This window comes from Podarcis liolepis (assembly GCF_965112155.1).
Source record: "Podarcis liolepis genome assembly, chromosome: 12".
Classification (NCBI taxonomy): domain Eukaryota; kingdom Metazoa; phylum Chordata; class Lepidosauria; order Squamata; family Lacertidae; genus Podarcis; species Podarcis liolepis.
The window spans coordinates 36,730,723-36,748,322 of NC_139563.1; the positions used below are offsets into that span (position 1 = coordinate 36,730,723).

The following is a 17,600-nucleotide window of genomic DNA, read 5'->3' on the forward strand; positions in this document are numbered from 1 at the left end:
GATGACCCCATAATCAAATATTCCAATTGAATACTTTGGGGTGGGGAGTCAAAAATTTTACACAGAACATAAAATTAACACAGAGCACTTCTTATGTCATGTATACTAAATATGTCAAAGATTATTATTATTAATAATAATTTATTTATACCCCACCCATCCGGCTGGGTTTCCCCAGCCACTCTGGGCGGCTCCCAACAGATTAAAAACAGAATAAAACATCAAATATTAAAAACTTTCCTAAACAGGTCCCAATCAATTTATTAGAGCATTGGAAAAATGTCTAGCCCACATCACTGACACCATGCCAGCCCACAGTGTTGTACTGCCATGCCACTCAACAGCTGATGGATACCAAGGGAGAACTGAAAGGAAAAACATGGGAGAATGGGGTAGAAAAGAGAAGGGACCGAAACAGGGAGAACAAGCTAAAATAACGAGGAGGACACCCATCCTTTCCCTGGTGGCTACCCTCCTCATATTCTTGGAGGAACAGCAACTGGGCTCAGAATCCAGCTCTCCCCTCCAGCTCCTGCAGCTGACATGAGAGATTTGGTTCAGAGTGCTGCTCTCCTGTTCCTTCAGTACATTGGTAGTAGAACCATCCACAAAGAAAGAGGTGAGAGTCCAGTGTGGTGTAGTGGTTAAGAGCGGTAGTCTCGTAATCTGGTGAACTGGGTTCGCTTCCCCGTTCCTCCACATGCAGCTGCTGGGTGACCTTGGGCTAGTCACACTTCTCTGAAGTCTCTCAGCCTCACTCACCTCACAGAGTGTTTGTTGTGGGGGAAGAAGGGAAAGGAGAATGTTAGCCGCTTCGAGACTCCTTCAGGTAGTTATAAAGCGGGATATCAAATCCAAACTCCTCCTCCTCCTTCCATTTCAGCCTGTTCGCTTCCTCATTTCTTCTGCTGTTCTTCCCTACCAGAAACCTCGTCCACTACCCCACTTTTCTGTGCCTTCCCCCATCATGGCGCCTCTTGTGCATCTCTCCCAGGGGGATGAGATTCTGGCAGCGTCCTTCGTGGGAGGCGGAGCCCAGCGTGAAAGCGCAAGTCTGAGATATGGGAAGCACGAGGTACGCAACTGTAAGATTGGTGGTGGAAAGGGCCCTCCTACCCTAGGAGTTGAAAATAATGGTTGGAGGTTAACCCGAGCCAAAACTGTGGACTCCCAACTATCAGCAAAGTTTATTTCTTTTTCATTTCCATGTGATAACGCAAATGGTCATATGGAACTAGTTTTCCCTTCCCTCCCTCTCGTTGATGGGAACCAACAGTGGCAGAGAACTCTTGATTTCATGCCCTGCTTGTAGTCTTCCCAGAGGGATCCAGTTATCCACCGTGGGAAGCAGGATGCTTGACTACATGGGCCTTTGGCCTGATCCAGCGAAGCTCTTCTCACGGTCCTCATTTGGAAGTTGTATACATACTGGAGAGTTTGGATTCGGCACAGAACTTTATTATATGTTTTATGGAGGGCAGACGCATCCCTGGTTACATTTCTCAATGTTGTGAGGAAAGTAGCACGAGGAATATATATATGAGGAATATATATATATATATATATATATATATATATATATATATATAGTACTCAAAGCCTCCAAGATTTGTGGAAAGGCATTAAAAAGCACCAGATGTCTATATCTGCTAAGTCTGTCCATTTAAAAAGCCAACGTTAAGTGGGCTGTTTCCTCCTCAAAAGATTTAGACAAGATATACAGCATACTTAAAACTAAACCAAACATACCAATGCACTCTTTCATGCAACAAAAAGAAATGAGCTTTTCCTATAACAAAAAAAAAGTGTTATAAGAGCCAAACAAAGAGTTCATGTGATGAAGGATGCAACACAGTTCAATTTAATATGTCCATATTTCCTCTTTAAAAAACAAAAACAAAACTCGTGTTACATATATATACACACACACACATATACACACACACATTCATAGGCCTAGCCCTACGGCCAACACTCTACAGCTTCTCAAAGGGAGCCACATTTGAAACAATGAATGTTGTGCCTTCGTTCGGTCAGAGAAGTCACTCTTGAGCTTCTCACCCAATAATAACAACAATAATAATTGTCCCCCTGACAGGTGCCTTGTGTCTACTAGCATACCTGGGAGGGGGAAGGAAATCAATAAAGCAAAGCGTTCAGTTGGTATCTATGTAATAGAAAACTAAACTACAAAGGAACAATAAGCATCAGGTAAATGTATCCAATACAATTTGCAGGCATAATTGAAAGCATTACAGCCTAATCAGACATCTAAAAGCAAGGCATGTTCAAACGAAATGTCTATAGACTCATTAGCGGGCAGCCATTCCATTATAATCATGCATAATGTCAGCGATGCCTTGAGCCTGTGCCAATGACAACAGCATAAATTTTGCATCTCATTTCTGCAGTCATAAAATTAATGATCAGTTTAAAAATACTTCTTTATAAAAAGTTATTACACAAAGAAAAAGCACGAATGTGTCCCTGTGACATAGCCAGGAGGATAATTAAGAGGCTAATGCTCATTAATATGGTTTCCCCAGAACAACCTTTGATTTATCCTAGAACTTTAAAAAAAAGTTTCATTAATTAAACACATTTAATGGTTACCGGAAAAAATACACTGTTCGTATTTTCTTTCGTCTGTGATTTAATCACTTATGTTTTGAGGGTAGGATGCTTTAATTTGCTCACAATATGACACACGGTACCTGACCCTTCTTTATTAAATAGCATCTTTTTTCATTTATAGTATTATTTGCTTATTGATCCTAGCAGATAATGGTGTTGGACTAAATACGGGAAGCTAGTCACTTAACTCCATTGTTAATGGAATTCCCAGTTATCGCAATAAAGATGTCAGATTGACTTTGCATCAGCTTCATATCAAGGAATCGGTATTTTATAGTGTCTTATATGTTTTCTAACACAAGTGAACTTTCTTCCGCCTATGCTCTCCACAACAAGCAGAGTGTTTTGACATCATCAATATTTCCTTCTGTCATAAAACCCGCAATAAAGGAGCCATCAACATATATTTCAGTCAATACGTTTGAAGCAAACTGTTGCTGCTCTGAGAACCGACCCCGCCTCTCAGATCCCTAGACAGTGTTCACTATCTAACGAACCCATGGTCTCAAATTGCTCAGAGTTCCATCTCTAAAAAGTCTCTTCATCTTCTGCTATATCACATTCCATTAGGAATTAAGCTGATCATTTATCCCACAACCGAACACCTTCTGCAGTGCTCTTAGCAAATTAACCAGTTGTGTATCTAATCATATACATTTTAGACCCTTTAGTTCCTAATTTCATTTCTTTTTTCAAAAAAAGTCTTTCTGCTATTTTAAAAACAAATAGCTATACAGTGGTACCTCGGGTTACATACGCTTCAGGTTACAGACTCCGCTAACCCAGAAATAGTACCTCAGGTTAATAACTTTGCTTCAGGATGAGAACAGAAATTGTGCTCCGGCAGCAAGGCAGCAGCGGGAGGCCCCATTAGTTAAAGTGGTGCTTCAGGTTAAGAACAGTTTCAGGTTAAGAACAGACGTCCAGAACGAATTAAGTACTTAACCCGAGGTACCACTGTACTTGTCTTTCATGGTAGTTTGGCACCCCTGTTTATAACTACAGCGGTACCTCAGGTTAAGAACTTAATTCGTTCTGGAGGTCCGGTCTTAACCTGAAACTGTTGTTAACCTGAGGTACCACTTTAGCTAATGGGGCCTCCTGCTGTCGCCAGGCTGCCGGAGTGCGATTTCTGTTCTCATCCTGAGGTAAAGTTCTTAACCCACTCATTTGTGGTGCTTTGGCCTGTATATTATTTAGATGTGTTCCCCACAAAAGGGAAGTCCAGGTTTTGAACTTAAGGATCAATTCCCTTACCACCACAGTAAAGGACATATGCATGTATGAAGCTCCTTACACAGAGTCAAGATTGTTGGCCCATCTTGCCCAGCAAGGACATTGTTAGAGGGTAGACCGGGGCAGTGCAAGCCTTGGGTCTTCTGCAGAGCACCCGGAATCCCCTGCTTTTAAACCATAATTTCCCTAGTATTACCATTATCTGGTAGGAGGTGACTGGATGTGTCATAAGGCAGAGTGCTGATGAACCCCCAGCCACTCATTGTCTTAATTTGCCCAGGGGCTTATGCCCAGACTCCTTCAAGTACAGAGCAAGTACAGGGGGGTGCTAGTAGTGCAGTGGAGAGTGTTGTTGTTTATTAAATTGCTGTTGTTTATTAAATTTCTATACCGCCCTTCATCCGAGGGTCACAGGGCAGTTTACAATACAGTCGTACCTTCGAAGTCGGATGGAATCCATTCCGGAAGTGCGTTTGACTTCCAAAACGCTCAGAAGCCAAATGCAGCTTCTGATTGGCTGCAGGAAGTTCCTGCAGCCAATCGGAAGCCCTGTCGGATCTTCGGGTTCCAAAGAACGTTTGCCAACCGGAACACTCACTTCCGGGTTTGCTGCGTTCGGAAGCCAAAACGCCCAAGTACCAAGGCATTCGTGGTCCAAGGTACAACTGCACAAAAATACAAACCATAAGGTAATGGGACCCCTGACCATTAGGTCCAGTCGTGACCGACTCTGGGGTTGCGGCGCTCATCTCGCTTTATTGGCCGAGGGAGCCGGCATACAGCTTCCGGATCATGTGGCCAGCATGACTAAGCCACTTCTGGCGAACCAGAGCAGCACATGGAAACGCCGTTTACCTTCCCACCAGAGCGGTACCTATTTATCTACTTGCACTTTGACGTGCTTTCGAACTGCTAGGTTGGCAAGAGCAGGGACCGAGCAACGGGAGCTCACCCCATCGCAGGGATTCGAACCGCGACCTTCTGATCGGCAAGTCCTAGGCTCTGTGGTTTAACCCACAGCGCCACCTGCATCCCTTATACAAACCATGGTAACAAACGAAAGCAATAACCCTGACACAGACACAGTTTAAAAGGCCATAGATGGTTTAATTAGCCAAAGGCCTTGGAAGAAGAGGAATGCTGTTGCCTGGTGCCTAAAGATATGTAATGAAGGCGCCAGGCAAGCCTCATTGGGGAGAGAATACCACAAATGGGGAGCCACCACAGAAAAGGCCTGTTCTCATGTCACCACCCTCTGGACCTCTCGCAGAGGAAGCACACGAAGAAGGGTCTCAGGTGATGATCACAGGGTCCCGATCGGTTCATATGGAGAGAGGCGGTCCTTGTGGTATTTTGGTCCTGAGCCAGTTGTTGCTATTTGGAAACGAACTGAAAGCCCCACTCACATCTATGCTTCTATGGACTAGGATCAATTTTAAATAATTTCCTCATTAGTATTTGTTATGCAATATTGATTTTACTCTTTTTTTCTTTCTTTTAAAAAGCGCTGTGCTTGAACCAGGCAAAATAGTATTTTACACATAGTAAAGTTGGGGTTTTTAATGTGGTGCTTTTATCCTTTCTGTTTCCTAATTCTGCCGTCGTTGCAGTCCTGCACTGGGAACTGGCAGTAACTTTTGTGTGGATGTTATGTGCGCTTGTAAACAAAAAACCTATTTTCTGTTTCAGATATGTGCCACTTACAATACTGGCACCAATCCATGCTAAACATTTCTATTTGCAAGCTGCCCTGAACATACCCCTGTTGAAGGCTGGCATACAAATGCTAAAAATAAAATAAACTCTTATTATGTCCTGGCTAGGATCCCCATGTTATTGCAGGTTAGCAGAGAACCTACTGTAGTTTCATATACTTTTTTTTTTTTACCTCATGCTGTGACCCTCATGCTACCATTCACAGTCGGCAGGTCATGACCTCATGAATTAGCATCGTGAAAATAGGGCCATTTCAAATTCAGAACAGGCCACTGTAGCAGCCTGCTTTTAATGAAACCATAAAGGTCTGTTTCAATACATGCACTAGGCGATTATAGGCAAATCACGTTGGAGTTTCCCATTTCATCATTTCAGATCTTGTTCCCACATATAAAAAACTAAATGTACAATACTGGCAAACGCAAGAAGCAATTTCTTTTGCTTAACACCAACACCAGTCAGGGAAACAAAATCTGCATTAATATGTTTGTGCTATATCACAAACTTCTAGACAATAAAAAATTTCTATTTTGAACATATTCAATTTCTGCTGAAACGTCTATTTAAAACTTGGGGTTCATTTAAAGAGCTGGGGGTTCACATTAGAAAGGCAATATTAATTTCTAAAGGAAACAATCCTTTTTTAAAATTTGGAATGTAATGATTAGTTTGGTTGTTCTTGTAGTGGTGTGTCTTTCCCTGTTTTTAACAACACAAAAAGTTCACAAAAGGAAAATCCTGCAAGCTGTCCTCTTTTTCCTCCAGCAGGGGGAGCTAGCATCCTCATCCATGGAAAAAGTCAACATGCACACACTGTGTGAACTCTGGACCCTTGAATTTTGGGATTTTAAATTGTACAACAGTACACTGAATAAAACCGGAGATCAGTTTAAAAGCCTACCAGTGAGCAAGATTTCTATGCCACGTGCAAATGAGTAGTCATATCCTTACCTCTTTCAGGAAAGTCTTGTGGGTAGCTGCAGGAGAGGAAGTGGGGGATGGGAAAGAAAGGATAATGTAAGTATTTGGAAAGTCTTAAGGCAACTTATTTAAAAATGAGAACAAATACAACAGACAGAAAAACCAACAAGAGACACTGAATATTTTAACGCTAAGTGAAACTATCAAGGGAATATTTTACTAGCTTCAAGATGCCCTTCAAGATATTAAATTAAAGGTTTGCACGTTTTACACGATTTGCATGTTTACAGGAGCAAACAGAGACTGTATCTGGTTGGGATGAATGCAATCTCCAACTTTAAGATCAATATATCAATCTGGAAAACTGATAGGTGTTTAAGTACAGCTCTGCAAAATACCTATTGACAGATAAGAAAGATTAGGTAAATCAAATGAACAAGAAAATCAATTAAGTTAAACTTGGCAAGAACATTTTGAGCACAAAAGAGTGAAGGTGCGAGTATCGGTAAAACTAATGAAATACAAAGAAGGAGCAAAAGAAAACAACAACAGAAAATGCCATTAAGCCACTTATGTGAGCGGAGAATAAGGCCAGGAGGAGTAAGCCCATGTGGTGCCCCTCCAGATGTTGCCGGACTACAACTCCCATCAGCCTCAGCTAGCATGGCCAATGGTCAGGGATTATGCGAGCTGTAGTCCAACATCAGTGCAACATCTGAAATGCAACAATCTGGATGGAAGAGTAATGAGTAATGGAGCTTCAGAACTGATCTAACTTCTGTGATCGTTTGAAGCCTCAACGTGCACTGCTTAGAAACCAGGGTGTTTATATTGCTGATATAGATAAAAAAATAAAATTAACGACTGAAGCACCAAGAACTTGTGGCTGTTGCTATTGCAACAAGCAGCCTGTGGAGATCCACAGTGGTTTGGTACTCATATGGGGCACTCATATGCATTTGATCATCTTAGATTTCAAACCACGGGATATCTGACCAGTAAATCCTTTAACAGGCCAACAAATATTTGCATACGCGGATCAGGCAGTGCTTTTTTTCTGGGGGGGATGCAGATTTTGTGGATCTAAGTTTGGTCTCATTGAGGGCCAGTATTGCAATATGAGTAGGAAAATCCAAGTACCACTAAACATTTTTTTAAAAGAAAAAAAGCACTGAGATCAGGACAGATCAAAACACTGCGCACTAAATCCAATATTGCCCTTTATACAATTCGCTGAGGGATAAATTCCTCTATTCATTTCAAGAGGGGGGGGGGGCGGTTCACAGTTCCATGGGATGAGGTCAAAATTAGATAACTGTTGGCTGGTGTAGACAAGTTTGTTACCTCCAGGGAAGCTTTATATACACTAGCAATGAGAAAGTTATGGGCTACTTTTTTTAGCCAGAACAGACACACACGGGGGGGGGGGGAGGGGAGAGAGAGAGAGAGAGAGAGAGAGAGAGAGAGAGAGAGAGAGAGAGAAACACATAAGATTTGGGTAACTTTACTGTTCTAAGCTCTAATAGCTTGCAACTCTGAAAACTGATATGTTTTAACTTACTATCTGATTGTCTTGGGGGCTTGTGCATTTTTGTGTGTGATATGTTTTACAACAGCAATTGACTATAAACAATAACAATCTGACTGATTTAATATGGGGGATCGTTCAGTTGGTTAGAGCACAGTGCTGATAACACCAGCGTTGCAGGCTCATTCCCTTTATAGGACAGCTGCAGATTCCTGAATTGCTTTGGGCAGAGTATCTTCCAACCCTACAATTCCATAATTCTACGATCTCTGTGTCCTCACTTCAGTCCTTGAAGAGTGTTGGCTCTGGCTTGTAATTAAGCAATTAAGACATGCTTACCAGTGCTAAATGTTACACTGGCTGCAACTCATCAAAACTTTTCTTTGCTAAAGTATTATATGCACAGACAAATCTCTCACAGCAACTTACACTGACAAATTATATTCACAAGAATCACCGCACAGATTCACAAGAATCTGTCTACTGCCCAGTTCACACAACCATTTCTCCAGGCCGCCATAAAGAATTACATGGAGTCAGTAAGCAAGGTTTACGTGTAAACTAGCCTGCAGGAATAGTACAAAGTAGGTCAAAGTTTTCTGTACAGAGCAAGTTCATTTCAAATGCTGGTCTGTTTACACAGAAACCACAGCAATCTCACTCCATTCTTCTGCAATTCTTCATTTTCCATGAAACAATTATTCACAGGTTGGGTAGCATGCCATGATTTCTCTTATTAGGTAAATAATCTGTCTGGGTCAACCAAGAGCTCTGGTATTTCTAAGTTCAGAGACTGGGTGCACCGATTTGGCAGCATGCTGGTCTCTATAAGTCCACAAAGCTGACAAGCACTGGCAGAAGACCATGATAAGCTATTCCATCCAGACTGCAGACTTCCTACACCGAACCTCAGAGTTGCCGGAGGGGGCGGGAACTCAGGCCACTGCTATTTAGATGTGTATTTGCATTCTAGTTTAAGAAATTTAAAGGCACATTCCTTTCACATTTTCCCACCTCTCTTTTTTTTATGCAAACAAAATGCCATGGCCTGCTCTGAGATGCCAAAGAAATGCAAGCAACCCAACCACATGCACAAACAACTGCAAAGAAAGATCCCCCCCAAAAAAAAAAAATCCTCAAAAGAACCCAAGAGGGACTGAAATGCTTCACTCTTATTACTCATCAGGACGGAAAGCCATAAAAAGGTAGTGCAGTTCTTTCCTTTCCCCAGTACAGACTTGTATTTTAACAACTCACCTGCTAGCCACAGGCAACTAGGAATTCCATACAGGTGAGTGAACAAGTCTGTTGGGGTGAGATGGATCTCACCATCAGTCCTCTGCCTGTCCGCTTGGTTTCCATGCTAGCTGAGAAGGAAGAAAAGCCTCCACAACCAGTACAGAAACACAGCTGGAGGGGAGCTTGTCCTCCTCCTCCATCACTCTGCTTAGTGCAAGACAGCTTTCCTTTTTTATTAACTAACCTACTGAGAAGCAGCAGCCTGTGTTTCTGGCCTGGCTTCAGAACAAAAGACTCTTCTGTGCCGAACTTTTCACAACAAGCAAGAAACAACCACATTGCAGTAGCCTGGCCACGTGGCATGTCCCAAACCGGACCAGCATAATCGAAATCATTTAAATGGCAAGGATCTGGAATTTATAGGCCATGTTCACACATAATGGTGAGCCAAAGTTTCTGGCTAATCATGGTTTACTGTGATGAGCCCTGACCATGTGATCATCATCTGAGGCTCTTCTTTGTGTGCTCCCACTATAGGAGTTTCAGGGGGTGGCAACATGAGAATGGGTGTTTCAGGCCTGGTACCATTTTTATCTTTTTTCAGGCATGAATCTGGGCTTTACGACCTTAGTTTGAAGGGTAGCACTGCAGCTTATTTTAGCAGGGAAGGATCAGTAATTGTATTTTTAGGTTTTTATCTGTTATTCTTAACTGGTTTTAAAGTATACAGCTTTGGGTTACTCTCAGGGCCAGATTTAGGTCTGATGAGGCCCTAAGCTACTGAAGGTAATGGGGCCCTTTATGTGTCCAGCTGTCCTTTGTCAACAACAAATTACCGCTGTTTTTTGTGTTGAATATATGCTATATGGTACTTTATGGACCTAATAGGTATCTGAAGCCATTTGCACATGCAGAATGTAGGCACCCTATATATAGAAATGAGCAAACCAGTGATATTTTAGGGAGCAGGCTAGCAGGCAGGGCCCATTACTTACATCATAGGAGCCAACACAACACACTGTTGCTGTATGTAGGTTTTATTTTATTTGTTTTTTATCTTATATTTTGGAAATGTACATCCAGGGGTTTTTTCCCCTTTACATTTTTTGGGGGCCCACTCCTAAGCTATAGCTTGTTTAGCTTATACAGAAATCCGGCACTGTGTTACTCTGTGAGAAAAGCGACTCACAAATATAGGAAGTAATAATAAGAATTGTAAGAGAGCAATATGATACTGAACTGTACTTGATCGCTTCCACTTAGCTCCTGGCACAAGTAGGAGGGGACAACCAGGAAGCCTTGGCTTGCTGCTCTCTAACAAGTCACTATCCATAAGCCAACAACAAACCATGGTTTATAGCTGGCTAGCAACCATGGCTTGATAGAGAGCAACAAACCATGAGCCAGAGGAGTGAAGATGGAGGAGTGAAGAGGGAATTACTCAGCAGCATGCACTAGTATTCCACTCATTCACAACAAACCATGATGATCCAGAAATTCTGGCTTACAGTTCTAACTAAATACTGCCATTGGGTGCCCTCTTTCAGCCTCAGTTTTTCCACTGTTAAAACGTGAAGAAATAATAATGATAGGTTTGATGCAGGGATAATTCACTTTCTGCACTAAATGCACAGCATACATGCATAATTGCTTACTTGGACTTGATGTCTTTTATCTTCTTAATCAGAGCATCCCTCTTTTCCTTTGCTCTTTTGGATAAATTCTCTCCTTTTAGGGTATCCAATATAAATGTGTCGACATCTAAATCATGAAAGAATAAAAGGAGAGAGAGATGAGTCAAAAGAAGAAATGATAATTCTCAGAAGATAAATACCTCTATTATGGCTTTTTTCATAAGGCAATAATATCCAAACTATCTAATGGAATTACTTTATCAGTCCCAGGCATAATATAATTGAAAGATATTTCAAACTCTAAATTGGATAGATTTGTTCACTGCTGTGCTCATGCTTAGCACAGCAAATGCTGTTTTGACACTTGCAATCATTAAATGAACAAGAACCCAACAAGTTTTAATAAACTGTCAAAGTGTGTAAAATATATATACACCCCATTACTTGAGAAATAAAAGCTAGAAGACAATAAACTGTTCTAATGCATATATGATTGAGCAAGATCAAACATCATTTGGCACTTCCATTAACAAAAGACCATTTTCAGAAGTGACCGTAGACTTATGATGTCTTCCTCTGGGTTAAAGCTGGTCCCAATTTTGAAAGCATGTGGGTAAAAGTGTCACATTAAAACTAGTCAATAATCTCAAAGACATCGACAGTATAATTCTATGGACAGATGATATGACACCAGAAAACTTCATATTTGAAAAACGAACCTATATTTTAAGTTTCACTGGATTTTGATCATTAAAAACATGGAAATAACATTTAACTTCACACGTAGAACAAACTATGCAGTTTACATTTTTGCATTTTGTTTTGTTTTGTAATCCCCTTTGCAAATGATTAAATACCCTCCAACATCTAAATGCTTTGTAGTATTTTACTATGAGAATTGGGGAGGGGGAGTTGCTCTGAGGGTGGAGAGGTCAGCATACAAACAAGTCCCCTTAGGAAAGACAACCATTTAAGCACAGTAAGAGGAAATTTGGAAGAATATGTTGGAAAAATGGGTAAAGCAGCTTGTGAAATTAGATGTAGTTTTATTTATTTGTCTTACCCCCCCCCCTCACATATTGAGGAAAGTGGTCTTAAGTGGGACAGGGGTAGAATCAAAATTTAAATCCCAAACCTGACTAGTTAGAATGGCGGGGGGGGGGGGTTAGAATGGTCTTGAGGAAACTGAGCACCACTTTCTTAAATGCAAAAACATAAACCCAAGTTTACATACTCTTAGATGTACCCATCTAAGTTTCCCTGACAGGTAACTGGAAGAAAAGTCAGAAGGACAAGATAACCAGGCCCACTGTTAATTAAAAAAGAAGCTAATTGAGCAGCAAGTATATAAAAAATACCCCATGCCATTTTTATTACAGATCTGACACTTACATCAAATTTATAGCAAAGACAATTGAACTATGTTTCAGATACTGTAGGCTATTTCAAGAATGTCAGTGGTCTCCTTTTCTCTCTCTCACTCTCTTAACTTCAATGTATCTAGCCTCATTTCAATACTGTTTTAATAGATGGTAATTGCAAAGGTAATCAGCTTAAATGATATCCACATAATGGTTATGTCTTATTCAGTTATCCAGAATCCGTCTGTGATGAACATTCATTTCACTAATGTTCAGAATGGAAATGAAGCACTATAAGAATTCAATCTTTATGTCCGAGAACTAAATGTAGAAAATATCATATTCTACCTTGGCTAGATTGCCTTAACAGAGAGCATGGGCATAAGAAATAAGGAGGGTGGTTACCATTCTTTTAATTATGGTCACTAAATCAGTTTTATAGGATCAGACGGATCATCCATATTCAAGATCCGCAACCTTGCCAACCTTCTCATTTTGTAAAACTTACTCCTCCTCCTCCCCCAAAAAACTTTTGACCACTGTCTTGAAAGTAAACTGGCACATGACAATATAGAAGTTGGCCATCCCTGATCTAACCATATAGGTTTGCCAAAGAATATATACAACTGTACTCACTGGACACAACACAACAGAGAGTTCGGCAAGATCAGTGAATAGGGTTTCCAGCTGTTGTTGGACTACAATTCCCATCATCCCTGAGCACTGATCCTGCTAGCTAGGGATGATGGGAGTGGTAGTCCAACAACAGCTGGAGACCCTGGTTTGGGAAACCCTGTACGAGATGTTCCTTGGGATCCCTTCAACCTCTTTCATTCTATGATTTTATCATTCTAAGGCTGCTTTGAAGATTAATAAGCAAATCTTAAATGAGAGCTATTCAAACCTATGTAATTCAATTCCAAATAATGTGCTTTTTGTACAAACACTAGTATGTTGTAACTTGTCTTTGAACTTTGGATGAGGGGTGGTCTATTATTTTAGATGAAGATTATGATTATAGCCCTTGGAGCAGTTATGCAAAAGTAGGTGATAGTGGTTATTTCTTCAGTAAAGTCTCAAAGACCAGATACATGTAAGCCCTTCATGTGGGTGCACTGATGTACGCAAAATTAGTTGAGGTACAGAAAACAAGATGAGGCTCACAAGCCATCCCACGGCCTGCAAGACTTCCTTGGAAGTCCAAAAGCATGTGCTATCCAATCTCTATTCTTACTGCAAATACTCCACTGAAGCACTACAATCTGACTTATTCTGCTAAATATTTAAGACTCTCTTTCTTTCCCCATCCTCACTAGCTCTAACCCATTCACTTTTCTCACAACTATTTTAGGCAAGAATCCGTATGGGCATATCCAAGGCACCGTCGTCACTGAACAAACGTTTAAAGGTTGCAGTTGTCCAACCTGGAAAAATCTGGTCCAACAGCCTAATGGCCTAGCATCCAGAAGGGTTATAATATATTACAACCCCACAAAAACTAGCCCTGGAACAAAGAAACTGGAGGCTTGTTTGCAGCCACTTATCACCAGCACCCCTTAACTTGTTTCAGCTTCTGATTTATCAAGAAGAAACTAATCCACTAATATGTCATTACATCTTGGGTTAATTAGTCATGTAAACAAGGCCAGAGTCAGCAGCAGTACATAGAAAGGCCAGAAGAGGTGCCCATCACCTCAATGCAGGGCGTTGCTCTCTCAATCTTTTTCATATTGATACAGGCTGCCTAAGCAAGTCAGAAACAGATACAGTGGTACCTCGGGTTACATACGCTTCAGGTTACATACGCTTCAGGTTACATACGCTTCAGGTTACAGACTCCGCTAACCCAGAAGCAGTATCTTGGGTTAAGAACTTTGCTTTAGGATGAGAACAGAAATCGTGCTCTGGTGGCGCGGCGGCAGCAGGAGGCCCCATTAGCTAAAGTGGTGCTTCAGGTTAAGAACAGTTTCAGGTTAAGAACGTACCTCCGGAACGAATTAAGTACTTAACCAGAGGTACCACTGTATCCCAAAGAACCAGAACATAATGCTCTGCCTTGTGGAAGATGAGCAGAAGAAACTCCAAATACATTGGTTTTCTTATGTCTTTAAAACCAGCAGGAAGTGCCTTCCTGGCCAGATCCATTTGGCAGATGCCCTACAATCAAAAAAGTTGCCACCTAAGCATATTTTTAGGAGTTAAAAAGAGTTTTCAGGAGTTTTTCTCTTTTTAATTCAGGTCAACCAACAATAGCTGGATGGAATCTTAATTGGTCTTGGCTCACCTGGAATGTAACAGGTTTTTCAGAGTTTGTGAAAATACATTATTATTATTATTATTATTATTATTATTATTATTATTATTATCTACTAAATTTCTATACCGCCCTTCATCTGAGGATCACAGGGTGGTTTACAATATAAAAAACCAAAAATGCATAACACAGTAACAAACAAAAACATTAACACACACACCACACACAGTTTTAAAAGTGGTAGATTACCCACGGGCCAGGGAGAAGAGGAATGTTTTTGTCTGACAAGCCTCTCTGTGAAGAGAATTCCACAAACAGGGAACCACAGCAGAAAAGGCCCCCAGAAATGAACTGGCAGCCAGCCCAGTACTGGTGTTCTATGCTTAAACTATCTTGCCCAGTAAGCAACTAGGTCACTGAACTCTGCACCAGCTGAAGTTTTTTGAACTGTCTTCAGAGGTAGCCCCACATATAAACGTACTGCAGTAATCCAAACAAGAGGTTATCAGAGCATAGACAACACAAGTTAGGCTATCCCTGTCCAGATAGGGGCACAATGGGCCACCAATGGAAGCTGATGAAGGCACTCCGCACCACTGAGGTCACCTGAACCTGAGGCGACAGCAATGGGTCCAAAAGTACCCCCAAACTACGTACCCACTCCTTCAGAGGGAGTGTAACTCCATCAAGAGCAGGCAACCTCCTGCCCATGTGTCTCATTTTTAAGCAGCTGAGATGTATTCCTTGGTGTTTTATTCTCACCTTGTAAAATAGATCCCCTTTCTCTAGTCCAGGCATCCCCAAACTCGGCCCTCCAGATGTTTTGGACTACACCTCCCATCATCCCTAGCTGACAGGACCAGTGGTCAGGGATGATGGGAATTGTATTCCCAAAACATCTGGAGGGCCGAGTTTGGGGATGCCTGCTCTAGTCTTAGGAATGTATATATGCATACACACATCCTACACATTTATGCTCAAACTCAGGATGAAAGGGAGAAACGTGCTAAGAGGAAGGCACGTTTAGCAAACCCTCACCATGATCAACTCCCGCCCGGGAAACCTATGTCCCCACTGTGGAAGGATGCGTGGATCCACACGTCACTTACGGACTCACTGTTTAGACCGTGTTCATGGAAGCTAATCTTACTCGGCTACGAGCGATCGCCAAAGAAGAAGCTATGTACCGGTAGGTTGTTGATGGGAGACCCTGCATTTGTAAGCTTATGCTGCAATAAGTTAATTAGACTTTAATTAAGGTGCTTACAGGACCATTTGTCTTTGTATTCCTGCTCACTCTGGAAGAGGTTATTTAAACAAGTTGACTCTTAACCCCATACATATTTACACAGAAAGTCCCACTGAGTTCAACAGACTGTCCATTCAGGTAAATGGGTATAAAATTGTATCATTAGGAATTGGGGAGGGGGACACAGGCTCTTCATCCCAGGCAGAAAGAAAAATCACAAACACAAAAAGGCCACTGCTTGGGACAGGAGAAATTGGGAGTTTATTCCAAAGTTTCTTGAAAGGGAGTAAAAGAAGAACTTTATAGCGGAAGTTGTAGGTTACCAGTCACAAGATGCATTTGTCAAGATAAGCGATGCAAATTTCAACAAGGAAGAGACATTCAGAGTGTATATCGGGCAACACAGGAAACGCAGCATAGTACAGAACTGTTCTCCCATTTGTCAGATGCATGAAAATGTAAGCAAATATGTGGACTTCATAGGCCTCTTTCATTTGGTTAAAGAGGAAGCTTCTAAATTTTGGACTTCTCCATTTAGTTCACTCCACCACCCTGCATTCACACATAAAAGCTGACTGTGATATTGGGGGGTGGCGGGAGTCAGGAAGCTGGCTGGACACATTGAAGAACTTTAGTTCCTCAAATAAACACTCTTAATTATGCTTTGCAATGCTATTGCTTCTGGGGGGACGCAGGGGTATGCATACCCCTAAACATTTTGTGAATCTTTGTACTTTTGTCCATTTACTACCTTTATTTTTCGCGATTTGAACTATAAAATGGTGGTTTTCTTGAGTCAAACATTTTTTTAAGAAAAAAGCACTGTATATTTGTATATGCATAATTTAACAATTTGCCCAACAGCTTCCAACCTGTTCCTCCCTTTCCCAGGAGGCTTTTCTAGCAAAACTCCTGGATCATATTATTACCTACAGTTCTCCCATTTTATTTTCTCTCCCCTAGCTGGAAAACTCTATTCCCAATAAGTTTTTCTTTCCCCCTATCCGGCTTACAGAGCACCAGTCCCATCTTCCTGCCACATCGCCCCCTCCCCGAGACTTCCCTTACCCTCCTCCCTGTAACTCCACTTCACTCTACCCTTCGTCCCAGAGAAACTTCTACCGCAGCCGCAAACCCGCGTTGAATCTTTCTCAGGCGCGCGGGGCATCCTTACCTGCAAGGAGGCTGCTGACCTCCTCGGGGATGGCGGGGGAGCCGTGCATGATGCGCCAGGTGGTCGCGCGCGAGAGGCAGCTGTTCGGCAGCTCCGTCAGGGAAAGACAACGGCCCCGCCCACTTTGCCCGGCTCCGGGAAGTTCAGTCAAGGAAACCACAGGCGGCAAGGCGGAGGGCGTGGCTACACTACTCTAACCCCGGGGATGCCCCGCCTATTAGGTCGGTCTGCGCATGCTCATTCAGCCGTCCGCTTGTGTTACACTCAGTCACGACTTCCTCGTCTGCGATGGTCACAGGCGCCGCCTTGCGCGGCCGGGCAAGCCCGGGGGGGGGGGGGGCACGTGACCCTCAGTCGATGCCGGGCGCCATTTTAAAAGAGGGCAAAACCCATTCCCGCAGGTGTTGGGGTTAAGTCCCGAGCGTTCCAAAATCAAAAATGGCGCCTTAAGCGCCTCGGCGCTATTGGACACAGCGATCGGAATAGGACACGCGGGAAGCGTCTGCTGCGGTTGGCTGAGCGTGGCGTTGTTTTTGTTTCGTTGACACTTTCGGCCGCCATTTGGCGTCCTCTTCATTTCCCTTTCCCATCCCGCCTAGGTCACGACCCCGGGCTCTAGGCAGGGAGATGCGTTTACAGTGCAGTGCTGGGGGA

General features: G+C 42.3%; 1 protein-coding gene across 1 annotated transcript in view; it reads right to left on the reverse strand.

Moving 5' to 3' along the window:
* Positions 1-17,176, reverse strand: part of SKAP2 (src kinase associated phosphoprotein 2) — a 109,285-nt gene extending 92,109 nt beyond the window's left edge. Inside the window, exons 1-3 of the mRNA XM_083468498.1 lie at positions 16,947-17,176; positions 10,930-11,035; positions 6,538-6,563 (exon numbers count right to left, since the gene is read on the reverse strand). Coding sequence (XP_083324624.1) covers positions 6,538-6,563; positions 10,930-11,035; positions 16,947-16,995 — 181 coding nt within the window. The 5' untranslated portion in view covers positions 16,996-17,176. The remainder of the gene's footprint in view (positions 1-6,537; positions 6,564-10,929; positions 11,036-16,946) is intronic.
* Positions 17,177-17,600: the final 424 nt, after the last annotated feature.